We start from the raw sequence: 27,161 nt of genomic DNA, 5'->3' as shown, positions 1-27,161 counted from the left end.
TATGTCTTTCAATGTTTTCATAACTTTAATGAAAATGTACAGTATAACTTGTTCAACAGTCTACAACTATTGTTAGAATAAGAATATAAATAATAACCAATCATAAAACCACCTTGTAAAAGAAATTCCTTTATTTAAAACAATCCAAATTGCTGAATGTTCAATGCTAAATGGGATTAATACAAAAGATAAGAGACTATGGAAGATGACTGTATTTCATATACCAAGGGTCTTATTTCTTTTACTCTTGGCCCCTGTTCATCTGAGGGCATTCACTCTTGGCCCCTGGTCATCTGAGGGCACATATTTCCAACATGGGAACATGTTTGTGATGTTAAGTTTGTAACTGTGGTAAAGAACAAAGATTACTGCCTCAGGTCATATGTTATATAAGAAATGAATCAGAGATCACATAAAGATTTATGTTGTGAGTACACAATAGTTACCATTAGTACCAATCATAAATACCAGAGTTATGCAATAAGTCTATATATTTATTTTATTTTATTTGGTAATTGGGATTGAACCCAGGGGCATTCTATCACTGAGCTACAAGTCCAGCCTTTTTTACTTTAGATTTTGAGATAGCGTCTCCTTAAGTTGCTGAGGCTGGCCTCAAAGTTGCAATCCTCCTGCCTCAGCCTCCAGAGTTCCTAGGATTACAAGAATAAGTCACCATGCCCCATCAAGCCTACATATTTTAGAACATTTTCCCTTAATTTATTTATTATGTATAAAGACATTTTAGTTCAACCACACTCAACTGCTTTTTAGTCACTCCAGAGACTGAGCTAAAATTTGTGTGAAGTAGGTTCATGTTCATTGCTCTGCCTACATGTCAGTGGTTCCATGTCACGCAGTGGAATTCAGGCATATCTGCTGTCCTGTCACTCAACTGTGAGCCCAGGAAAATTCCTAAAATTTTGAACCTTGAGGGCAAGGGGATAATAAGAGTGCTTACCCCAGAGGGTGGTATATGAGATAAAAGGTTTTTGAGGTTTTTGCCCTTCAGCTAGGAATATCTATCATCAAGATCATCACAGATAAAGACAACACCAGCACCTGGAAGCCCAACATTCCCTGGGACAGACACACCCTTTTCCTTCAAGGATTCACATTGTATGTCAGGTCCTAACACTGTGGAGTGACAGAAAAATGTAAGCCTTTATGCTTTTTCTGTAGCTAATTTTGGCATCTTTCAGTCCTGTGTACTTCAGTCTTAATTCAGTGTATTCCTGTCACAGGCAGTAAAAGCTGCTCCCCAAGGAGAGGAGCAACTTTGTTTCAAGTGATAAAGGCATTGAGTGAAGTCCTTCATGCCTGGGGATGCCTGAGGCACTGTGCAGAGGACCTCTGGGTTGTCAGCCCTGGGTTTACCTAGCCTGCTATCACTGGGGGAAGGGACAGCCTCCTTAACACATGGTCTGCCAAGCAAAGGAAGCTGTGGGTAGAATTCTAAAACAAACATAACTGACTTCAGTTTTTCCTTACTTAACAGATGCTCCCAAAGTGCTCCTGCTCTTGCTCCCTAACAGGAATATGTTATACCTTCCTGGATTGTATGGCCTCTAGTAGAGCAGGAAAGTTCTTATTTGCAAGCAACACAAACCAGATTATGGCTGGTTTGGACAGAAGGATTTAAAAAAAAAAAAAGGTTATATGTCTCAGTAACTAGACATAGACTAAAGAACCAGAAGACAAGGATATACTATTGAGATAGATTCAAAAGGAGCTGGGGTTATAGGCAGTGGTAGAGTGCTTGCCCCTCACATGTGAGGCACTGGGTTCGATCTTCAGCACCACATAAAAATTAATAAAGTAAATATATTTTAAAAAATCATGCCAGAGCAAAGTTAAATGTCCCAGTATGCTGACCCAGTGGAAAGAGGACATGGGATGCTGATCCACATACTGCAGCTACACTGTTACCCATGAAAGGATTCTTATCTGCACTCTTTCATCCTCATATCATCATTTCTGCTTCAAAGCCTAGGACAGGATGTCATTGGCCAGCTCTGATTCGGACAGTAAACAATGTTTCTGATATTTTTAACTTGTTTTGTGGAAGACTGGTAAAGTGAGCAATTTCCCAAATAAAGAAAGAAATTTCAAATCAGATGCTTGAAAGCTCAAAAGAATAAAAACAAGCAAATTCAGAAGTAGAATTATGTACATCTTAAAGTTAAAAACAAATGCTTCCGGAGGTCCAGACCTAAGTTCATATCTTGAGCAAGCTACTTGATTTCCTTCAAAGGAAAATAATGTGAAAATAATACCTACAAAGTAATGTGGTACTGATTAAATGAGATGATATATATGTAGTATTGGTACATTCTAAGCATTTTGTAAAGTTCTTATTATTCTTGTTACTGACTACTAAAATAATTGCAAGAATCAACAGAAAAAGATAAATATTAATTTACCATGCTAAGTATATTTATTATCTTAGATGAACATTTGCTGATTCAATAAATAATCCACATACACACAATAACCCATTAGCATGTTGATTTTTTTTAAAACTGAGGAATAGGAAGCATAGACAACAGACAAAAATATTGCTCAGTTAGAGGTAATGGAGAGGAAATTCCAGCTTAGGATGATCTGGCTATAAAATTAGTCTTACCCATAGTGATAATAGTAGCCCTCACATCAAATGCATACCATGGAAATTATAGTTAATAATATTATATTGCTAGTTTGAAATGCATTAGGAGAAAAGATCCTGAGTATCCTCAAAACACATACAAACACAATGATAAATGTGTGTGTTGATGGATATGCTAATTAATTTGATTGTGTTCATAATTCTATACTGTACAATCATGCTATACATCTTAAATATACACATGTAAACTTCATAAAAGCTAGAACTGTAATATGTGCTCCTCTAATCTGAAACTGAATTGCAAAATCTCTAACCAACCTGTAAACAATACCATATAATGCCTGTCAATCAGGTATGATAATAAAATGCTTAGCAAGTTGGGAAAATTAAGTAAGTAGTATTTAACTATTACTTGCTATTAGTTGCACAATTTCCTCCTTAACTTTAGCCCAGCATTTCTAAATTATTTTTAACCATGGGTTCTTTTTCTAAAATACCTATAAGCAGATCAAGCCTATTAATATTCCATGAAACACAAGATCTCTGGGGTCCCTTCCAGCTACATCATTCTGTGAGTTCTTGTAAGTTTTTGGCATAACTTATTTCAAACTACAAAGGTTTGAGGTGGAGGTTCTCGCTGCAGAGCTTCAATGCCCCTGTCAGCACTTGGGGAGTAAACAGAGTAGGGAATGAGGTCTCTCAACTTCCAATACAGAAGCTCCTTTAGTTGGGTAGCCTTCACACCATCTCCCTTAGAATGTGAGAATAACACCTTTCCGTCATTTGCACTGGGCATGGATGCCTGTCAATTTTTCTGGGTGTATATTAAACTTTTATTTATATTCTCATCTACTTGGACTTGTTGTATCAATAATGATTTATTCCATTCCTTATAGAAGTTAGGTATACATGTTGAGCATCAGAGGACTCCACCCACAGACACTACCACCCATCTTCTTTCAGTCTTTAAAAGCACACATTATTTCATGTAAAGAAATTTTTTTGTCTGAGGCAGTTTAGTGACTTACCCAAGACCACACAGCTTGACTACAAAAGAGAATAAGGGCATATTTTAATGGTGATAGTTGTTATAACTAGATTATAACTAACAAAATTAAAAAGTCAAAATTATCCTATATACTGTTACCAGCCTTGATGTTGTAATATACACAAGACTGCAGAAATGATACATAGGTTCTTTAATGTGCTACTTAATATTTTGGGCAAGGAGCTAGCTACCTATCAGGTTGCTCCTTCCCTATTGACTCCAGAGGTCAAATGTGGTAACACCTTACTGCCTGCAGTATCATCGAGCTTTACCTGGAGACAGGAACCACACAAGCAGCCAGCTGGTCTTGATAAATGGATACAATTTCAGTTTTTCAAAATGTTGAGTGTCAGATTCATTCATTGTAGCAAATAGATCTGTCAGATGGCTTTGCCCATTGGCCAATAGGTATACTACAAAAGAAAACATGCTGGGTCATCAAAAGGACTGTCACCTCACTGATACTGTCATCAATATAATTTATATTGGCATTTACCACACATTGACTTGAAGGGTCACAGAGGAGCTCCACGTCTCCAATCCACAGACTTACCACCTCTGCTCTACAGAGTACTATGTGCTCCTTTCCAGAGGGGACAAAGGATAATTGCCTGGACTCTTCAATTTGCTCACCCAACCTGATAACACATGATTGTATCAAGAGCCCTTGAGCAAGTGCCCCAGAGTTAAAAGTTCTGAATGTTTTGATGGAGGACAGAGGATATGATAGGCACCATGCTCTCTTCTTAATGATATGCCTATCTTATGTAATGCTTGCTAATATTGTTTCATACAAAAATAAACTGTATTTTTGAACAAGTATAAATGTCATCTTTATAAATCATGAAATTACCAACACAGTGATTTATAATTGTGTGTGTGTATTTGTATTGTAATGGGGCTCAAATACAGTTATTATGTGTGTTAAGCCCATATTTCAGTGCTAAGCTATATACTAACCTCCTCCTTTAAAAAATATATACCATAGCTACACCATAAAATCTTGTTTTATTGGATCATTGAGTTTATAATCCCTTTCAGAGCACATAGATCTTTTATAAATATAACATGAAAAAATGAAATTCCCATAATGCCAAAAAGGAATTAAAATAGCTATAATAAAATGATGAGACAGTCATATAATGTAATATATGACTGATGATTTTCCTCAGGCCTGGGTTCAATAAAGGGCTTTTGAATAGACTGGACAACATAAAGAACTTCTATAAAGCATAAAATTATAATTGATAAATTAAAATCAAGCAGGCAAACTGCATTGGCAAAAATGTGACAATATAGTGAATACTCCAATATATAAAAAGTTATTACAAATGAATATGGAAAATGAGTAAAGATCAGTGTGGTGAGCCGTTTCTGCGGACTGTGGTCGCCATTACAAGATGGCGCTGGCTCCGCTGTGGTCTGTAACAAACAACTCCTTATTTGGGAGAGTTGGCGCATGGTTTTTTAACACCCTATGAGAAAGCTCCACGTGGCAGCTTCGCATTGGGGCTTGAGATGCTTTATTAAGGCTGGGAGAGGCATCCGAGAGGAAGAAGAAGAAATATCAAGGACCTGAATAAACGGCTGAAAGAAGATTCCTGTTGTTGCGTCTTCCTTGCGGGCAAGGGGGTCGCGACAGATCAGAAAGTCACAAAAAGTAGAAAAGCAAACAGCCAGAAGTATATGAAAATAAGTTCAACCTCACTCTTCTTATCTAAAGAAATATAAGTAAAATCATTCAGGTGTCTCGTTAGATTTATCAGAGGAATATGGATGAAATAAATAGATAATAATGGTAAGAGTAAGAGTGTTAGGAGCCACAGATGATGCTAAATTGCTAATGGAAAGGTGAGGTAGTGTAACCTTCCAGGAACACACGTCAATATGTGCCCAAACTGAAAAGCAGATTATCTACTTCTAAAATGTCATTCTAAGGAAGTAAATGAGTAAATGCTCAAAGACATATAAATAAGAATGTTTCTCTCATTGTTTTCAGGAAGAGAAGACAACCCAAATTTTGAGCAGCAGGTGACTAGTTAAACAAATAATGGAGTGCCATTCAATCATTACAAATTATGATATAGAGTTTTATTAAATGATATGGAATCACAGTTGCAATATAATACTAATAGGTAAAATATATAAGTTACAAAAACAGTTTTATAGTTTGATCCCGTAATTAAAGATATTATGTGTGCATTGTGTTTGTGTTTACCACCCCCACCAACAACAAAGTCTCAAAAATTACAGAGATCATTTACTGGAAGTGATATTTTGAATTATTTTCATTTTTTCTTTATATATTCTTCATTTCTAAAGTTTCCACAATAAGTTTGGTTTCTAAAATTTTTATTGGCTCTTTTTAGTTATACATAACATTAGGATTCATTTTGATACAAAATATAAAAGTAATAGAATATAATTTCCTCTAATTCAGTCCTTCCCCTTTCCTCCTTTCCTTCTCATCCCGTTTCCTTCCCTCTATTCTACTGAGTTTTCTGCTATTTACTTATGGTTTTTTTTTTTTTTTTTTTTTTTTTTTTTTTAGTGTCTTGTGGATGTACATGATGGTGAGACTCCCTGCAATCTATTTATATATGTACTTAGGAAAGTTAGGTCAGATTCATTCCAATGTCTTTCCTATCCTATCCCTCCTCACTCTTTCTCAATCCTCTTCCTATAACCCACTGATCTATTTTTATATTTTCATAAAATTCCCTCTCTTTTCTTCCCCTTCTTTCCCCCTACTCCTCATTTTGGACTAGCTTCATATATCAGAGAAAATATTCAACCTTTGAATTTCTGAGTTTGCCTCTTTTTTTCTCATCATGGTGTTCTCCAGTTCCATCTACTTAATAGCAAATGCCATAATTTTATTTTTCTTTAGGGTTGAGTAAAACTCCATTGTGTATATATAACACATTTTCTTTATCCATTCGTCTATTGAAGGGCACCTGGGCAGATTCCATAGCTTGGCTATTGTGAATTGTACTGCTATAAACACTAATGTGGCTGCATCAATTTATATCTTTTGAATATATACCAAGGAGTAGGATGGCTGGGTCGTATGGTGGTTCCATTTCTAGTGATTTGAGGAATCCCATACTGCTTTCCAGAGTGGTTGCACTAATTTGCAGTCCAATAAAAAAATGTACAAGTGCATCTTTTTAGTTTATTTACTTTTATAAGTGAAAACATTATAATTGTCATCCAGATTTATAATTCTTAGGTTTTCCAATTATTTTGCACCACAGCTCAGGGTATTTGTGTAAAAGAAAAATCAGTCCCCTTTCTGCATTAATTAAAATGTATTTTCCACTAATCATTTAAAATTGGTGAAATCTCTATATACAAAAAGTGTTAGGGTTTGGTTGTGCTATCTACACCCTTCAAAGCATTGCTGACTGGAGTGATTTCTTTCAAAGTTTTCCTCATAGAGGTTCTAAGGTAAGTGTGAGGTGGCAAGTGAAGGAAAATAGTATTTATCTTGAGTTAGGAGAGAAACAAGAGGAAATTGGATCTATACTTTTCTATAAAGTTGAATTATCAAAATGTCTATTTATATTATATGCATTCTTCCCTACCCCACTTGCCCTCTCTCCCTCCCCACCTCTCTCATTGACTTAGGCTAATAGTGCATTATAGCTGAAATGACCAACTACTGACTGCCTTGGAGTTTGGAGACCCTGTCCTAGCAACAGAGCAGGAACAGTATTATCCATGTCCACTTACATCCGAGTGTGGCCATATCACTGTTCATCAGTCCAAAGAATGTGTCCAGAAATGGTATAAAGAATTTACATTGGACAGATGAAGAGTTTACAATTGAGCTTGGATTTTTCTCTTTCCTTTACCTCTGAGAGAAACCTAGAGACACACAATGAAGACAGAAGGCTCCTGAACCATTTTACAGAGAACTGACCACTGAACCACCAAAGTCTGTACTAAATTATTGAGTGCATGAGAAATAAATTTGTAATGTGTCATACCATGGATGTTTCAGGCACAGTTCTTACTCTTTCTTACCTACTGCATTTTTTTTAGGCCTAAGTTTCTCATTTGTAAATGATGTGCTCAGATAAAATGATTTCCAGTATCTTCCATTGCCTATATTTTTCCTATTTTTAAATTCTCAGACACACTCCATGTATTGCTTACATTTTAAGCTCATCAATAGTCCTTAGTCTTCCCTTTCTCACAGAAGGATGTTCTTTATGCTTCCAGGGAAACCATAGCAGACTGCTCCTTTTTGAGAGGTGAGTTTGAGAGGTGAGTCCAAATAATGGAGAAAAGAAGGTAGCAATAAGACCCACTGAAGTGCTTCTGACAAAGGAGCAAGAGATGGAATACCAAAGAATTCTTACTAATGATGAAGTCTGACCAGAGAAATGGATGGGACCTATTGAGTTGATTTGTTCAAAGGCATTTTGGAAAGAAATAATTATGAAAATGTAGGGAGAAGAGTACAGCAATGACATGAAGTGCCTCTTGGTCCCTAAGTGGATTTTACTTACCAAAGATTCCATGTTTATTTGTGAATAACAACAATAAAAAATCTCTCTCCACTTTTTCCAGAACTTTCCAAAGCCTGACAAAACATCTGCAAAGGGAGAGAATGACATTCCAGGATAATCAACTGCAAGTTGCTAAATAATGAGCAAAATGTCCTTAACCTTGAACATTTTTCAAAGAGTTTTTTAGAAGAACAAGACTCTCTAGGGGGTTGTATAATTACATGATTGTACCTTTTATAAGAGGTTATTTACAGGTAAGGAATGTTTCCCTTCCATTCTTCAAAGCAAAATATATAAAATAAAATAGAGGTGGCAGTATCTGTCAGGGTGATTGCACAGGAAGCCTGTGCAGATGCTGTAAGGCTTATTATTCCATTCTTCCCTTATTATTTGCTCTCAAACTCCTGATCTACAGACCTCCCAGCATGTGGAAATATATATATATATATATATATATATATATATATATATATATATATATATATGTGTGTGTGTGTGTGTGTGTGTGTGTGTGTGTGTGTGTATGAATAATAATATAATATATATCACATTGTGCTCTACAAATGTAATACAATCATGATTCATTAATTAAAAATAGTACTTTTTAAAAAGAGTGTGAGCAGACTCCCTAGATTCAACTTTCTAATGTTCTACTTACCAGTTGTATGACTCAAGCAAATTAATGAACTTCTCTGGCACCCTATAAAGTAGGAAAAATGAGGAATATCTCCATACCTTATTTAAAGAATTAAATGTTAATGCAGGTAAATTTCCTGTAATCTTGCTTGGATCAACAAATTTTATCTGGTATTATTATCTATGGCCAATTTAGGGTACAACCCGCCCCTTTGCCTTCCTAAACCTCTCTGTAAACAATGCTCATGGCACACTGAATCCTACACTGAAGATGTTCTCCATAAACAAGTGGTTCTCAACGTATGATCACTGGATCAGAAACATCAGTCACACCTGGGAACTGCTCAGAGGTACAACTTGGGGATCTGGAAACCTTAAGGGTACAGCCCAGAAAGCTTTTATTGAACAAGACTTCCATGTAGATGTGATGCATAATAAAATTTGAGGGCAACTGTGAACTAAGACATCAACATCTGTCTGAGAACCTCCAGAGGATGTTCAACAAAAATACAGTCTCCTAGACCTTGCACCTGTCCAACTGTGGAAGGGTGCTTACCATGTGATTTTTTGGCACATTAACACTTGAATATCTCTGCTATTTCTAATGTGTGGTTTATTTCTCTGTTTTCTTATTTGACAGGATTTTCAATTCTTATTGGTTATAATGTTATTATTTTATGTCCATCTCTGGAACCCCTAGTACTCTTTGTCCCACACTAATAGTAGTTGCTCATTAAACTGGGTGTCCCAAAAGTCTCAGTAGAGCTTCAGGATGAATTCCTCCAGAGGAATAAATACTACTACCACAAGAAAGTGCCCTTTGAAAGTTTAATTACTTAAATGTCTTTGGCATTTATTCAGTTTTGATAATTTTGAATAATACATATTTAATTTTAATTTTTTTCTTTCAATGTTTGCCATCTTCAATCAGAAGGACAGAAACAAGTAAATATGATTAAATATTTACTTTCTAAAATTCACAAATGTAAATAAGTATAAGGAAAATTTCAATAATTAAACTTTTGAATGATTTTTGGAGGTATGTTTCTGATCCCATCCTTCTGAAAGCTATTAACAATTAAAACTACACTAAGATATTTGGAACAGGTTTATATTAGTCTTAATGTAATTTTGTGGTGGAAAGTGAAAGAAATATTTTATTCAGATAGAAAATCATAGATACAAATCTACAAAAAAGCAAGTTAATAAATTAAATTGAATCAGCTATTTTCCTGTGTGTATAGATGCTTATGACTTCACTTACTTCTTGCTATCAGAAGACAAACACACACATATACATATATATATACATATATATATATATAAACTAATTTCAAGTTGTTTATATATATGTGTATATGTATATATATCTATATATATATATACATATATATATTTATTTACTACAATGCATGACCTTGCACATGTAGGTATACATATATGAAACTTTTAAAATCAGGAAATTATGAAGTAGCTATTTTTTTCCTCCATGAATTGTAAAGGAATTTCATTTTCTACTCTTAAAATGTCAGTCTACTTCATACAGGTCACAGATTCATATTTGAAAATCCATCATTTTAGCCATGATGTCTTCACTAGGACACTGGACCCTGTGCCATTTTCAAGTGCTTTTCCCTTGGAGAAATAAGAAAATAACTTGCCCAGGTTGTAGAAAGTAGTCATGGTGGATGGCAGGTAGCTGTCAGCTGATGTCACATGTCCATATGCATGTAGGGCCATCAACCCATAAACACATGCATGTTCCATGTTCAAATTTGAATCTATTTCATCATTAATCCCAGGCAAAAACAGTAAGGTAAGTGTGCTGTTGTACTACAACATCAGAATGTGGTACATTAACAGTCTTGGTTTTGTCAGAATGAGACACCCCCTCCCTAGGCTCCCAGCACCAAACCCTCTGTATATCAGGTGAACCAGTCCAAGACTTTTGTGTCTGCTGAGGAAGAATTTAAGGAAAGGGAGCTTACTACTACAATGCATGACCTTGCACATGTAGGTATTCAATACATTATGAATGAATGAATGAATTGGTGTTATAAAATAACCCTCACCTATATCTAAGGAAAATACTATGAATAGCCTGGAATTCCTCCTATCTCTTATGAACTTACAATCACACTGAGTTAATTACAAAAAGAGTAAGAAAAGTATAGAAATGAATCCACCCTCAGAGAGTCACACACAACTTTATTTCAGTGCTCAAAACCTCTGATTTGTCAGTCATGTAGACCTAGCTCAAGATCCACCTCCACCATTGGTCAACATTAGCATTTAACTGTTTTTGAGGCTCTGCTCTATGTATGCACTGTGGGGATCATTCTATCATGTCTTTTTACAGTATGACTATCTGGGATGAAATTACGCAATCCAGTTATAGAGGTCAGAATATTTCCTTGCATCCAGAAAGCACTTAAGGCATTATCTGATCTTAATAGGGAGGAAACAAATACACAAGAAAACATACCCAAGGCACTGACTCCTGTCCAATGGTCCCTGATCCATGCCATAGTGACATTCTTCATTTAGCCTAGTCTCTTCCCATTAAGATTGGTGAAAGGAAGATGAACATATTATGATAAGCCTTCTTAAGATAGTTTTATATTCCTAAGTGAGCAAAATTATATATGAAAAATTGATGTTCTCCAGAAATATAAAAAGACTCTAGTTCTTCATGTTACTTCTTCAGAAGACCAATTTATGGATTTAAGATGCATCTCCCTACACTATACCAACTCTGCCATGATCAATTGATGGCATTCTCAATGGATAAATCAACAACACAAGCAAAAAGCTAACTTAAAATCAGTTGAAAATTCATAAAATTCCTAGAGGAAACTTAGGGTTTATCAGTATATATTAAATAAGGTAGTAGGGATTACAGGTTAAGGATCCCTATCTGAAATACTTGGGTCCAGAACTTGGATTTTAGATTGGTTTTTCAAATTTTAGAATATTTGCATAATGAAAATATCTTTATTATGGAATCCAAGTCTAAACACAAATTATTTATGCTTTATGTACAGCTATTCACAAGTGTTAAGGTAAATCTATATAACATCATAGTGTGCCTATGTTTTGAAAATGACTCATGAGGCCATTGTGGGATTTTCCACTTGTGGTGCCATATTGATACTTTAAATATTTCAGACTTTGGAGCATTTTAGATTTCAGGTTTAACACTTAAGGATATTCAACCTATACCCAATGTAAACAGAGAAAAAAGTGTCTGCAGAATCATGAGTTAAAACTCCTATAAAAAGGCTATAAATACATTTTGAATGTCACCTTCTAAGAAAGAATTTTCTATGTAACTTTTAATGTACTATTGGACACAATTCAACAAAACTCAAATAAATATTTGCAGAACCCCTATAAGATAAGAAGCATAGAGTTAGATGCTACAGGAGATAATTGTACTCCAGGATGAGTAAAACCTCACACTTGACCTCAAATAAATTAACTTTAGATAGAGTGAATGAGTCATGTGTAGGATGTAAAAATACTGAAAGGTCAAGGTAAGTCCCCAAATGAACATGTAGGGATTCTTAAGAAGGAAATAAAATGTTAGCTAGCTGTTGGAGGAAAGGCTAAAGGGAGGAAGTTCCCTTTGATTTTTGAAGAGACCCCCTTTTCTCCTCCTGTTAGCTCTGACACTAGGATGACATAGGAGCTAAAGAGAAATGGGCATCAAGAACCTTCTCTAACAGGAGTAGCTGAAAGGTGATCTTCTCACTAGGATGTAGAAAAACTACATTTTTAGGACTACTGAGCTCAGAGAGACAGAGTTTGAATATCCTGACTCCATCTCTTTTACTGTGGGTCATGTATAGCCTTCCAATGCCTTACTGCCTTTACAGGTGAAAAGGATTTCTCCTACCCATGTGAAAACAAAGGGCATAAAGCCTATACAGGTTCAAGCCTCCTACCTGACACAGAGTATGTGTTTAGTGTAGTCAGTGTGGTGAAGATGGTGACAAACATGATGTGTTAGTGGTAGTACTGATGTGCCCACACCTAGAGCTGACCCTGACTGGGGCACAACTGAAGAACTTCCAGGTTTCTGAGGCATTACTTGTAAGTGAATCTTAATAAATGTAAAGTTGATTATCCAAGTGATCTTGTGCAATTCAAGAAAAGGAAGGACCTACTGAGCAATAATGTTAGTCATGGAAAAACGTCATGGCAACCAACATTGATTGAGCACATACTATATGCCAACCCATATACCCAATGCTTTCAAAGGATTTATTCTTTTATTATTCACAATAGCAGCATGCAGTAGGCCCTAATATTACTATTCCTTTCTTTTAGATGTAGACTCAGGATTGCAGAGATTATAATAGGCATCTAAGACCCAATGTCAGTACATGATAGGAATGAGTTCAATTTTTGTCTGTCTGACTTTGGCCTCAATTACAGAACTATATAATTAAGCTTTTTTCCCTTTACTTGATGCTCCTTTCTGCCTGAATATTTTCCTCAGTGGTTCCCTAGGTGATGAGAAGAGAAAAGTCTTTTTCATTGACTCTAACTTGCCCTAACACCCAATTTTCCTTCTTAAACAAGAGATTGCTTTAATGAGCAGCAACAGATGCTGTGGACCAGTGAAGACTAGGTGTCAGATATTGGGAAGCAAATACTCTCTGACAACCCTGCCCTTGCACAGGGAAAGGACAGGTATGTGGGTTAGGGAGTAATGGAATAAGGCATAAGACTGATCACATATGAAAAAAATAGCAATAACACTACTGATAAATCAACAATCAACTCCCCTGGGCTGTAGGTGTTGTATTAAGCAATTGACATTGATAATCTTGTTTAAGCCTGAAAAAGTCCTAGGAGGATAGAACCATTATTATCATTATTTTTCAGGTAGGAATAGTGAGGCCCATGGAATTTGTTAAGCAGTTAGCAAGTAAAAGCAGGGATTTGAGCCATGTTTAGTATCTAAATGCTTAACCATAGCTATACTGGCTCCCCAAGATTAAAAAGTGCAACTTTTTAACTTTTCCCAGAAGTCATTCTTGCTGTCCAAACTTGAATTTCAAGTCCAGGACAAGTATATGGGGGGTGTGGTGGTATTGAAGAGTGGAAGGTGAGGGAAAGCTGCTGCCTATCATTTCATAACAATGTAATCAGCCTTACGTGATGCAGTCTTGTGATAATCTTCTTAATTAATTATCAAAAAGCAATAAGCAAAGCTTAGAATATAAATATGTCCATACTAAGGGGGATGGTGAGACAGTATATTTGACATTGTGCTTAACTATTCCAGAAATGGTGGTCCCAGTAGGCAGAGAAGCTAGTAAGTGTAGTCTTTCCAAAATCAAAAGCAGTATTTCATTTTCCTAGTACACTCTTATGCCTGTCATTCATCTACTGGCCTGTTTTATTATTTCTATATAAAAAGATGCTAAGTCGGTGTGATGAGGCATAAAAAGGGTGGCTGAGAGGGAGCCATGGTGCCTCAATGTGTGTTTTTTTTTTAAATCTTAATTCTATTATGCCAATTCCACTGAACTTAATTATAGTGAATACAGAATTACACAATTACCCTCTGTTCTGTTCTTCAGATGCTATATTTTCATAAAATTTACTACATGCTGCTCTCCCCCTGAACACTAGAAATGGATGTGTGTTGATATAAAATGTGTTATAATTACAATTAAAATATAGCTTACATAATGATAGTGGTAAAATAAAATTATAGATGTGTAGAGACAACATGGTCATGAATTCTGAGTATAAGTACATATTTAGGCCAATATCTGGTAGCCAAATAAATAAGGAACAGAATTTCGGTGAAGCCAAAGAGGCTATTAAGGGTATATAAATATCTAACGGGAATCTAAACCAGGGAGATAAAATTTCCCTATCCAGTTTTCATTTAAAAGGTGAATGAAGGACTGGAATCATGGTTCAGTAGGAGAGTACAGGTTTAATCAGGCACTATGCCCTGGGTTCAATCCCAAGCACCAAAAAATAAGTACTTTTTAAAAAATAAGATATTAATAAAATTTATGAGTTTCATGAACTGTTCAAAGTATCCAAAGTGGTATCTTAAGGCAGGCATAGTTTTTCTTCTTGAATACCTGGGTAACTGCCTAAACTTAGCAAATGTATCAGAGATGACTAATTCTCAACCAAGTTTAATGAGGCAAATAATAATAATAATAATAATAATAATAATAATAATAATAATAAATAGTAGACTCCCAACTAAAAAGCTCTAAATTGCTTCTCATTAAAGAAGTACCCAATCACAACTAACTTAAGCCTTACAGAATATGTTTACAATTACAATTTCATGGGGGGAAAAAGGAAATTTAAATGCTTCTTCTAAGTGTTTGTCCTAATGGCATCTGACTAAAATAATTGTGTATTAAATATTACTAGAATAATGAGAAACCATTGTGCTCAGCTGTACCAAGAAAACAAACTACATAATTTCTTTTTCATTTGTGATAATTATTTTTAGCTAATATGGATTTTTCAGAACCCACAGTGCTAACTGTGTTCAATGCCGGAAGTAACCTTTTCACGTGATTATTATTTTTGTGTGTGGAGGTGGTGCTGGGGATCAAACCCAGGACCCCTCACATGCTAGGCAAGGGCTCTACCATTGAGCTACATCCCAACCCTGTAATCATCCTTAAAATCTCCATTTTATACAAATTTATCTCTTGTTCAGACCTTCCTTCCAAAGTTGCATACCTGTCTAGCTGACATCTCTACCTGAATGTGAGGAAACTATCTTGAACCTTCTATCTTCAAAATTGATCTTTAAACTCCTAAACTTGCCCCACCTAGAGTCTTTTGCATTTCAAATGATAGTATTGACACTGCTCCAGAAAATCAAATTATAAATCTTGGATTTGGATTTACCCTTGTTGGCTTTCTTGGTTTCATATCCCACATTCCATCTACTAGGGGATACTACTTCAAATAAGCCACTTCTTGGAATGTCTGCTGCCAACATCCCAGCTGAAGCCACCAAACTACCATCTATCTCAGGAACACTTAGAAGTAGCTGCTATCTGTTCTCCCTGATTCCATTCCTCCTTCCTTATCCTCAATACTGACTATAGTGCCTTTTAAAACAAAAGAGATCATGTCAAACCTCTGGATCCTACCTGTGGTTGTCTACATATAGTAAAAAGAAAGTGCTTGTGATGACCTCCAAGGCCTAACACTCTGTCTCCATCACACCTGAGACCTCAGTCCTCCTTTTGCCTCTTCCTCTCCATTGACTGCACAACTACAGTGGCTTCCTGGATATCTCTCCAAATGCCAGGCCAACTTTTGCCTTAGAGTTTCAACATTGGTTGTTCCTGTTCCCAGGCAGCAATGTTCTCCTAAATCCACACCACCAACTCTGACTTCAAGTCATTGCTCATGTCCCCCTATCAAGGCCACCCTGACCACACTATTTGAAACTGGAGCTACATGTAAACCCTTGCAGCAGGGCTGACCCAGCAGTTTCAGCACATTCCAGGTTCTCTTCCTTCCCTTATCCCACAACTTCCAATATAACATAGGATTTATTTATAACACCCATCTGTTTTCACACATGCCAGTGTAAGCTGAAAGAGAGGAAAGAAGAGAGAGACAGAGAAAGAAAGTGTGTGCTTTTTATTGATGTGTCTATGGAAGTACACATGGAAGGGGTTTAATAAATATTTCTAGGTTGTAGATGAAGAAAATAGGAGTTAAGAGATAAAAAGTGTTTAAGAAATTTTCCAGAAATTCTGCGGCTATAAAAGTGTTGCATAGAAATCCAAACTTGGGTCTGGCTGACTTCCACTGCTCTTAGCTTCTCTGCTACCTTAACTTCACAGAATTTGTGATATGTTTTAATCAGGGCATGAAAATTCTCATTCCACTGAACAGTATCAGTAAAGTATTTCTCTTACCCCAGCCCCTCAGACATTCCATTCAACGAAAAAAGAAAACAGAAAAGAGTGAAATGCAGTATAGGTAATATGGTCATTTTACAGCAAATTTAACAATAGTGATTATTTAAGCAGTAGTGACATTTAATGATAGTACCATAATAATAAAAGAATAGCTTTTAGATTTATAGAACACTTATGCCAACTTCAGTGCTAAAATATTTCCATGCATATTTCATGCAATTCTTACAATTACTCTGTCAGACAGGCAAATTTTTATTGTCCCCATTTCAAAGATGAAGGAATTGGTGAAATGTGTGATACCAGTTTGATGAAGGTCAGACATGTATTAAGTGGAGAGTAATGATTTCAGTCCAAGTTTGTCTAATTCCAGGATTTGACTGTTAATCCTTATAGGGAAATTCTGATAATTCTCTTGATACTATGTTTTCTCATGAGCAATGGCCTCAATGATGTTTGCCTGACCAGATACCTTCATAACATACTCAAGTTTCAAACATGATAAAAATGTTTAAATACTACTTTAACAGAAATATTTCCATCTAAACAATGATGCAGAAGGACTGAGCCCTTATAAGTGGCTGAGTTGCTACCTTCCACCAAGACACAGAGGAAAAGTCAGCAGCTCGGAATGGAGAACACACAACACCCAGAGATGGAGACTTTTGTAAATGGCCAATTATAAAACTATTAAGCTGCAACACTTTTATAGCAAGAGGCAAAATAATCCATTAAAATGAAAATTCTCCTATCCTTCCCTCCACAGCCCACACAAACATTAGTGCTGCATTTATTAGGAGGTACTTCCTGTGCTCTGTCAACTTCACTTTGAGCAATTGTATTAATCCGTTCCTCTCACTTTTGCATATGTATCTGCATGATGGATTTCTCCACTGAGGTTTGTAGAAAGGGTGGAGTGAATGAAATAAAGTTTAGGAAGAGCCATCAACAATCATGATGATGAGCACTGAATCAGGACAATAAGGAAGATTTTCTTCTCATTTATTTGAATGAAAATTCTGTAGATTTGAGCCTGCATAATGGGCTACCTGGTGACTAACAGAGAAGAGGAACCTTATATTTGGAGATATGAGATTGTGTGTTTCAGTTTCTATGGGCCTACAGAATTCATTTTGTCTTAGAAGTGAAATACAGTATTTCTGTAAATAGATATAGAAGTAACTGGCAACTTTGATGTCTTCTAACCACTATGTTTTCAGGGCAGGCAAATCTATAATTATGCTAATCATTTCTGCATTTGTGCAATGACTGAGCAGTATGCATAGTCATTAACAGCCTGAGTGTTATCAGAAAACACGAAGTTGGAACCCAGACTTTGCTCCTCACCAGCTAGGTGACTTTGGGTTATTAAAAATTACTTTCCTTTTCCCTGAGCTGGACAATGAAGATGACAATATGTACATTTCTAAGACTATTGTGAGAACTAAACGGGAAGAAGTTATTTTTAGTACATGGCACGGTGGCTCAGTTTGTACTGAGGACTCAGATTGTCATTGTGGTCACTACTACTATTATTGAAAAGAAATTAGAACTCCTATTTGCATAAAATGTGATATGTAGCCTATACTGTTGTAATTTTATATATTTCACTTTTGATCTTATAATCTAAGAACTTGATTCAAGAAACATTTAGTAGTAAACATAATTGAAGGTTAGTTGTTAAACATGAACATGTCATACATTAAGAATTATGATACTCTTTTCAGATACATATTTCCTACAAAAGGGTTTTCTTTTTATGCATATAACATTTATATTTACTGTATCAATTTTTAAGGTCCATTAGTTAATTACTCTGGCTATATATATGTGTATATATATATATATATATATATATATATATATATATATATTGCATAAATATCCTCTTAAATATTAACCATATATGCAATTTAGTTGTTGGGAAAATGTGTCTGCAACTGATTTTAGTTGCCTATTTAAAGAAAAGGGGACCAAAGTAGAGTCAGGTTTGTTGCTTACTGTATAGGGACCCAGAAGTTTAATATACTTTGTATTCCATTATGCCATGAAAATGTTTCTGTGCCCTGGGGATATCAACAGAAGATTTGCTTTAATGAAGGGAACTGAGTACAGTTCCAAAGCTTCTAGACAAGAGGCCCATAGGCTACAGTTTACATCAAAAGTATCTGCCCTCTCTCTGAACTGCATCAAGATAGGAAAAATGTACTAATGAATGCTTTAAAGCAATTATAATATATGTTAGGAAGAGTAAGAAAGGATGTAGACTCCTGAAGATCCCAAACCAGGGCTAGAAGGATTATGTTTAAAGCACAAAAAATGTATGTTATTCTTCACTTAATGAATGCCTGTCAGTGAAAGTTACATTAATGTAGAAAATCAATTGTTTTCAATTGCATGTGGCAAAAATCAAGCTCAAATAGTGAGGAGATTTTTTTTTAATTTAAAGACATGTACTAAAAATTTAGAGGTGAATCTAGATTCAGTGCTAATTAGACTTATAAGTTCCAGGTCAGCCGGGCTCCAGCTTTCTCTCTACTATTAAGCCCCATTTACTTCAGTGTGAGTCTATGCTACAGAAAGTATTTTCCTGAGTTGGATGGTCACTGTCTGCCCCAGCATCCCATCAACTCCATTTTGGAAATTCCAGAGAGAAAAATAATTTTCCCACTTTTCTTTGACAGATATGTCTTGGGGAGGATTCTGATTGGTCTAGATAGTCAGATACCTACAACTGAATTAATCAACAGATTTATTCAGCCTGGGACAAGTGACTCATCTCTGGGGCCAAGAACACAGGCAGACTGTCACTATTTAGCAGTTTCCCCAAAGAGAAACCTAGTACTGTTGTAAGATGAGATGGGATGGAACACTGGATAGATGAAACTGTAAACTCCAGAGTTCTCCTACCCGTCTTGACCACATAGTTAGCTCCCACAAGGTCACTTTCTCTACCACCATCCTTGATCTATATGATGGAGGAGCAGACTGATAAAAGAATTCCCAAAAAGTCTCAATATGGGAAATTAGTGAATAACGACCAAGTCAGCTATGTGAAAATACCCTTTTAAATTCTCCCAAACTCACTGAAAGTTCTAACAGGGTACTGGAAAGATGTGTCTGAAGGTTTTGATAAGAGCAGATTTTCTCCAATCTAAAGAAAAAGAGGAGACACTCCTAGAAACTACATTTTTAATTAATTTTTAAAATTTACATATGACAGCGATATAAGGAGGCTGATTCATAGTGGGGAAGGGAGGGGGAGCATGGGAGGAATAGACAAACTCTAGATAGGGCAGAGGGGTGGGAGGGAAAGGGAGGAGGCATAGGGGTTAGAAATGATGGTGGAATGTGATGGGCAATATTATCCAAAGTACATGTATGAAGACATTAATTGGTGTGAATATACCAGAGATATGAAAATAATGCTCTATATATGTAATTAGAAACTACATTTTTTAAAGAGAAAAGTCAAATGAAGTAGATGAGTGAAGAATAATGAGTGAAGAATAATTAAGTGACTTATTGAGGGTAACTTAACCAGTTGATGGCAGGATTAAGAAAGACTACAGAATACTCTGTAACCTACCTATGGTGTTTTAGATCTAATAAGACATAATCTGCAGGTAGGTACAAAAAATAGAGCAAAAACTCCAAACATTTGTGAAACTGAAGTAAACTTGCTCATTGCTTCAATTATTCCCCAGGGGAAAAATGCCCAAAGACATCCTAATTATATGGGTTGCATATACATAAAATACACAAGGAAGTCTCTTCAAATATAGCAGGTGCATGTCTTCATTCCTTTCCTCTCTGCTCTTTTAAAAAATGCCCCTTTAAAAAGTTCCCACTCACCATCTGTTAGGTAAATTTCCAAAAACCCAGTAAATGTAGAGTCAGAGATTGTTATACAGATTATTCCAAATGGCAGTGACACCTATATTTATGCAATTTAAAAAATATGTAGGATAGAGTTGCCTTTAAAAAAATTCCCCACTATAGTAATACCACATTACCCTAGGAGCTGAGTTCTGTTCTATTACATAAGAGAGAGAACAGGGGGAGAGAGAGAAGAGTGGGAGCTGGGTAGAAAGGAAGGGAAAGTGTAAGCACTTATATATAAAATACTATCCTATAAGTTTGACATTGTATTTTTTTCAATGAGCAGATGAAAAAATATTAACACATTTACAAATGTATGTCAATTTTGGTACAGTCTTACATTTGCATATGCTCCCATAAGGATACAGTTGACCATTATTTCCATCTAGTTAGTTTGGGGGAGAGGACAAGTGGAAGAGATGCTATTCAATTCCAAGTCTATACTCTGATCCATGTCACTACATGTAAAATACTGTTCATTCAAAATCGGATGTAGCAAAAGTTATTTATACTGTCATAGTGTTTGCTCTCAAGTCAATAACAGAGGAGCCTTGAATTAAAATGTTCCCATTACTTCCCAGTATAATATATCTTATTTACAACCCATAAAACATTGGTCAGAGGAGATTTATTCTTTGGTCACCAAATTATATAACCTCTCAACTTTAAGCCATCCCCACTATGTGATTATTTTCTCAAAATATGTTACTCATAGTCAATATTAATTTATGTTTAATCTTTCTTAGCATTAAGAGAGTATTATTTTGCACAGGCTCAAATACAATACAAATCTCCAGAAATTCCTCCCTGATGCTTCCAGGCTGAAAATGCACTGCAAGGCAGCGGTACTGATTTAATTCTACTTGGCAGAGCCCTGGCCACACACTAATTTCATTAGCCTCAAATTCCTGGATTTGGAAGACCCACTGGATATGATTCCTGTTCTCAGCCATGTCATTTACTAACCTATTCAGTGTGGCAGTAGAGCAGAGGGGGGGGGGCAGTTGTTCAGCTCCTATCTTTGGGTTAACTTTGGACCAGAACAGAAACGGGCAAATGAGAATTACAAGTCAAAGACACTATTTACATCTGAGTAGTCATTCAAACCCAGGTCCTCACTTTCAGCAAAGAACTTCATCCCAAGGCTTTGCCAGTGGCAGCAGCAGCAGCAGCTGTTACATCTATTGCTATCTCCTTACTCTCTCCTGCCCCCCAACACCCCCACACTTTAGTCCCAGAGAATTTCCTCTCCCAAGCTAGAGACTTAGCTCACCATAAATGTATACCTCAATTGATTAGTTTGGCTTCACCTCACACCCCAGCAACCCAGAGGGATCAGAGGGAAAAAGAATACTCAAATCATTGTAAAGAATTCAATCATTTGGGGCTGGGGATGTGGCTCAAGCGGTAGCGCGCTCGCCTGGCATGAGTGCGGCCCGGGTTCGATCCTCAGCACCACATACCAACAAAGATGTTGTGTCCGCCAAATACTAAAAGAAATAAACATTAAAATTAAAAAAAAAGAATTCAATCATTTGGAGGAATTTATTTTCTACAGGACAATTTTAATTGAGCTGAACCCTAGAATCCCAGAGAAGATTCACTTGTTCTCTTTTTCTTCGTTCTCTGATTGTGTTTATGAACAATGGGGTCTGTGCACCATTATTCTCCTTACTCATTTTGCAGGCTGTCAGAAGCTGGAAAGCTGGGGGCTGGACTTGCATGCTAGGAGCTTCTGAAATCACATGCAAAAAAAAAAAAAAAACCACTGAAAAGAAACACACACACACACCCACCCACACACACACACACATATACACTCACACGTCAACTTGGGCAATGGCTAACTAATGGCTATCTAGCTTGCAACACAAGCTACAAGTTAGTGCAACCTCTTCTCAATAAAATGCAGGTGAAAATGGGGGGCTCTTTTCCCCTCAGCTGTTCAATCCAACATGAATAGCTGCAATTTGCAAATTAGAGGAATGACAGTGTTTTCTTTGAATGTTTTAGTCCCAACCCACACTGCACACACTGGCATTCAGTTCCTCTCCTCTCTGGCTCAGGGAATGGGGAAACTGATTGTAAGATCAGTTGTTTGTTTCCATAAGTTGCCTCAGGTTCTAACACTAAGATGAGGAATTGGTTCCTGCTGTAATCTTTTCCAGCAAACAGTTCTGAGCTTAACCTGCAAAGGCTTTCTTGACTTCAATGTGTCTCCCTTTTTTCAGACCCACAGGTCCATCTGCAGTGGGCCCAATGCTCTGAGTGAAGAGAGAAACAGGCAGGAAATTGATTTGAAAATGCTAAACACAAAATGTGCCTTCAAGCCCCAGGAATGAGAGGAAAATGCTATTATCACCCCCAAGCACTGCCCTCTCAAGTTGTCCAGCACTGAGCTCAGAGATAAGGGAAGTACTTCTGGGTTTTGATTATAAAACCCCAGGTTCTTCCCCCAAAGCAAGCAACCCAGAGTTAATCTACTCCCAAAGCACATAAGGTTTACAAACATCTAGAGACTGTCTATACTGGTACACTCAGGAGGCATCAGGATTGTTCTAAGGACCAGAGGGGCCATGCCAGGCTGCCCCCTTGGATGAATGCCCCCCCCCCTTCTTGAAAACAAACTTTGCACCCAAGGAGGTGAGCAGTGACATCCTGAGTTTGACAAGGAGTCCCCTCCTGAAACCCACACCCTTAGAGAAAACTCTTGAGAAAGAGACAATTTCTCAGATTTGGACAGCATAATGGTGCCAGGAACATCAAGCACATCTGGGGAAGGGATTAACCAGGCTTGGGTACCATTAAGCACAGAGAACCTTTCATTAAGAAAGGGCCATATCAAGACAGAGATGAATGGAGAACTTACAACTGAGAAAGAATTCTTGAGAAAAACAGAGGTTGAGGGGGAGAATAAATAATAAAGGGAGGGAAAACAGAGCAAGGAGACAGAGATAGATGCACATACAGGAAGAAACACGGAGAAGAGAACCCTCTGTCGCCTAGACTCTGAAACTCATTTTCTGAAGCTCAAAGCTATCCATTTTTACACAATGCAGCACTGGAGCCCCGGGGCAGAGGCTGCAGGAACAGGAGGCGAGAGAGCACTGCGGTAGAACCCACCGCTCATCAGTGCCGGATCCGCCTTCCTCCAATTTTTGCCACGGCTCTCCGGAACCCGGAGTAGAACCTCGGGTCCCTGCTAAGCGCACCCCACCGCCCCAGGCGCATTCTTGCCTCGCTCTGAGAATCTTCCTTTGAGATCAGAGTCCAGGATTGGGGTTGGGGGCTGAATTAGGGAGGTAGAAGGCGAGGGGGCGGAGGGAGCAGGCAGTGAAAGCTATTTTGTTTCGCAGTTAGCATGAGCTCATCTCTGGGCTGAGGTCTTAAGTGGCAAGAGTAGAAAGCTGATCGTCCAGCTCCTGCCAGTGGCGGAACTGCAAATGCAATTTAGATGGTGCAAAAAAAAAAAAAAAAAAATTGCCCGGAGGAAATCAATTGGGGGGGTCACGTCTGCAGGTGGCATCTCCAGGATTGGGGAGGTTCCCCCACGTATCCTGCCCCTGGCTCTGTTGAAGACTGCCTACAGGTCGGAAATCCAACCCGAGAAAGAAAAGCTATTAACATCCACATCTAGCTGACCCCTCAGTTTAAGAAATGCCTCCTTAAGGTCGTCTCAAAATTTTCCAAAGAACTTGAGGTTTCCTAGGTGGCTCCAGGTGGGACGCTAGGGAGTTAGGAAATGCCCAGTTTCTAGGCATCTTCTCATCTTTCATATCCATGCGCCTAACCTGCTTTTCTAGGAGCCCAGCACTTTTACCAGCCGGTTTTCGGACCATATTTCACTCTAATGCAAACCCATTTAAATCATCGCCTTGTTTTTCGCAGATTGCTTCTTGTAAATGGGGCCATAAATCCAGAATGTCAAGTCGGATGGAGTGGAGCGTGGACAGGGGAGAGATGGAAGGGAAATAAAGCAAGCAGAGAAGGTACCTCCTAGGATGGAGAGGGAGGGATTCGGCGGGATTTCCAGAGTGGAAATGCGGGAAGGCCGACCTGACCCCGCAACCCTGGAGTCCAAACCAGCTATTAAAGCTAAAAGCGCCTAGAACCAAAGCATGTTCCAACCCGAGGGAGCGCGCCCCCCCCCTACCTGGAAAAGCCTCAGAATGTTGGCTACCATGATGGAGACCGAACTCCCCGAAGCCCCAATCACTCCAACTACTTTCTCTGGCTTGACGAAAACGGGGGGCTCGCCATTGGTGCAGCGCACGTCGGAGGTGTCCTTCTGGATGAGCGCCTGGACGAAAGTGAGCGACTGTTCGAGCGCATAAGTGTCCCTGGAACAAGTGTCCAGGATCCGCGCGCCCAGCGTCACGTTGGGCAGCAGGTTGGGATCGCTGTTGATCTGGTCCAGGGCATAAAGCATAGCTTCCAGCCTGTGGATCCCGTTCTCCCTCTTGATGTCGCCGCAGGGCACTCCGCTGGGACCCTTGGCGTGCACCGGGAACAGCCCCCCAAGGGTGACGTCCCCCTCAATCCGGATCGAGTGCGGGGCGTACATCTCCTGGCCGCGCGCCGCCGCCGCCAGCGCGCACAGGAGCACCTCCAGCACGCAGCAGGGGAACTTCATCAAAGTCAGGACCTGGAGCAGCTTCCCCAGCTGGACCATGCTGCTTGGACTGCTGCGGTGGCGGCGGCGGCACTGGAGGGGATGGTGGTGGGCTCCCGGAGGTCCGGGCCCCTAGAGGTGAGCTCCTTTGGGGAAGCCCAGGGACTTCTGCAGGCACGGAAGGTGGGGGCGCCCGAGGATGGGCAGCCAGACAGGGTGAGGGGTCCCAGGGCGCCCGCCAGCCTGGGGCGCCTAGCGCTCTTGGGTTCGCCAGCCAGTGCGCCGCGCTCGCGCCCGGGCTTGCAGCTTGTGCTCTCGAACAGCCCAGCACTGGGGAGAGGGCAGGGACTGCTATCGCTTTAAATGGTCGTTGGGCTCCCTCTCCTCCTCCCACTCTCTCCCTCCCTTCCTCGCCTGCTCTCCTTTTCTCCCCACCCTTCCCAGCGCCCGCCCTCCCCACTGGTTTGCATCATCACGCAGGGAGGGGCTGCGTGCTGAGGTAAGGGGGGAGTGGGTGGGCGGCTGGGGAAGGGGGGAGGTTGCCTCGCAATGGGAGTTTCATGGTCCCCAAGGAATCTAGGGATTTCGGGTCGCAGGCGAAGGCTGAGCTCTTGCCCCCAACTCACTGTGGAAGCCTCTTGTCCTCCTCCACCCACAACCAACATAATGGGTATAGGTGGCAGCAGTCTTGGGATGAGCCTGGGATGACTGGTGCTGACTGCTCCCAGTCCCTAGGTTCGGAGACTTGACTCTTCCCTCTGGGAGAACGCGAGGGAACCAGGAGGAGGAGGAGAAGCCAGTGAAGGAGTGGCACTGGGATACCCTAGTCTTTACTCCTGATTCATCCTTGTGCTAGTTTTTACTAAGAAAAACCTATAACACACCGGAGTCTGATTCATGATTTAAAAAAACATTTACCTAGACATTTACCCTATCCATAGGGCTAGACACTGGACTAGCCTGTAGGGAAGTAGAAGCCAAGAGCAAACGTTAGAGATAGCATTGCATCCTTGGTATTTAGGGGTTACTAGGGCTATAGCTGGCTAAACTGACCGCAGTCTCCAGCAGCTCTGTGTCAAAAACCTCGGACTCATTGTTTTTCTTCTTTTTGTCGCTAGAGATGGAACTGAGAACTCCGCAGAGCACACTTTCTTCTCTAGCTCTGACAGGTGTAAGGCTCCCTCCTACCTATTTCCAGAGACATTTCTGAGCTGGTGACAAGCTTTTGCGGTTAGGAAACAGCAGGGAAGAGGTGCTGGTAGGAGAAAGGGGCACACATAATTCTCCCTGTAGATTAGGAATGCCTTTCTCTTTCTCTGCTGGGGATCCTGGGGTAAAGTCTGGATGCCAAAGCAGGTTGCAACTGCAATTATGAAGCTCTTTATTATAGGTATTCCCTCCTGCAAAACTTGGCCCATTAAAGCAACAAGTGGCTCTCATTCCTATGTAAGGACATGTAATATTTTTGTCCTTGGGAACTAGAGTAGAGGCAAGGAGATTAACTCAAGGCTTGCTGAGACTTTCTGTTGGAGCACACCAAAACCATATTACACAGAATTGAGGGCAGAAAGAAAACCAGACACAGATGTTTGTTTTGATGATGGGAAAGTATTACTGTATTTAAGAGGAATTGGGAGGGACAAAAGATGGGTAGTTCATTATCTCTGCCGCCAACTACCTGTGTGCCCTTGGCATTTCTATTCCCCTGCTTGAGTTTTAGTTTCCCCATCTGGAAAATGATGAGATTGAACTGGATGCTCTCCAAGTTATCTTTTAACTCTCAAATCCTCTGTTAAAATAGGCCATGTCCCTTTGGCCACGGTGCTCTTTTTAGGCCAATGTTCTCTGTTCCTTTATGTGTAGAAAACCAGCATAAAGATAGCTAAAGATCATTAGCAACATTTTCTGGTGTATAGGACTTTTT

General features: G+C 38.7%; 1 protein-coding gene across 2 annotated transcripts in view; it reads right to left on the bottom strand.

Moving 5' to 3' along the window:
- Positions 1 to 25,535, bottom strand: part of GRM7 (glutamate metabotropic receptor 7) — a gene marked incomplete at its 3' end in the record, with an annotated part of 844,437 nt that extends 818,902 nt beyond the window's left edge. For both annotated transcript variants that reach the window (XM_081276152.1, XM_081276151.1), the window contains exon 1: positions 24,779 to 25,535. In XM_081276152.1, coding sequence (XP_081132278.1) covers positions 24,779 to 25,297 — 519 coding nt within the window. In that variant the 5' untranslated portion in view covers positions 25,298 to 25,535. The remainder of the gene's footprint in view (positions 1 to 24,778) is intronic.
- Between the last annotated feature and the right edge of the window lie 1,626 nt (positions 25,536 to 27,161).

This window comes from Spermophilus citellus (assembly GCF_964194105.1).
Source record: "Spermophilus citellus genome assembly, chromosome: 19".
NCBI lineage: Eukaryota > Metazoa > Chordata > Mammalia > Rodentia > Sciuridae > Spermophilus > Spermophilus citellus.
The sequence above is the reverse complement of the archived record's forward strand: the minus strand, read 5'-3'. Positions and strand labels throughout refer to the sequence as shown.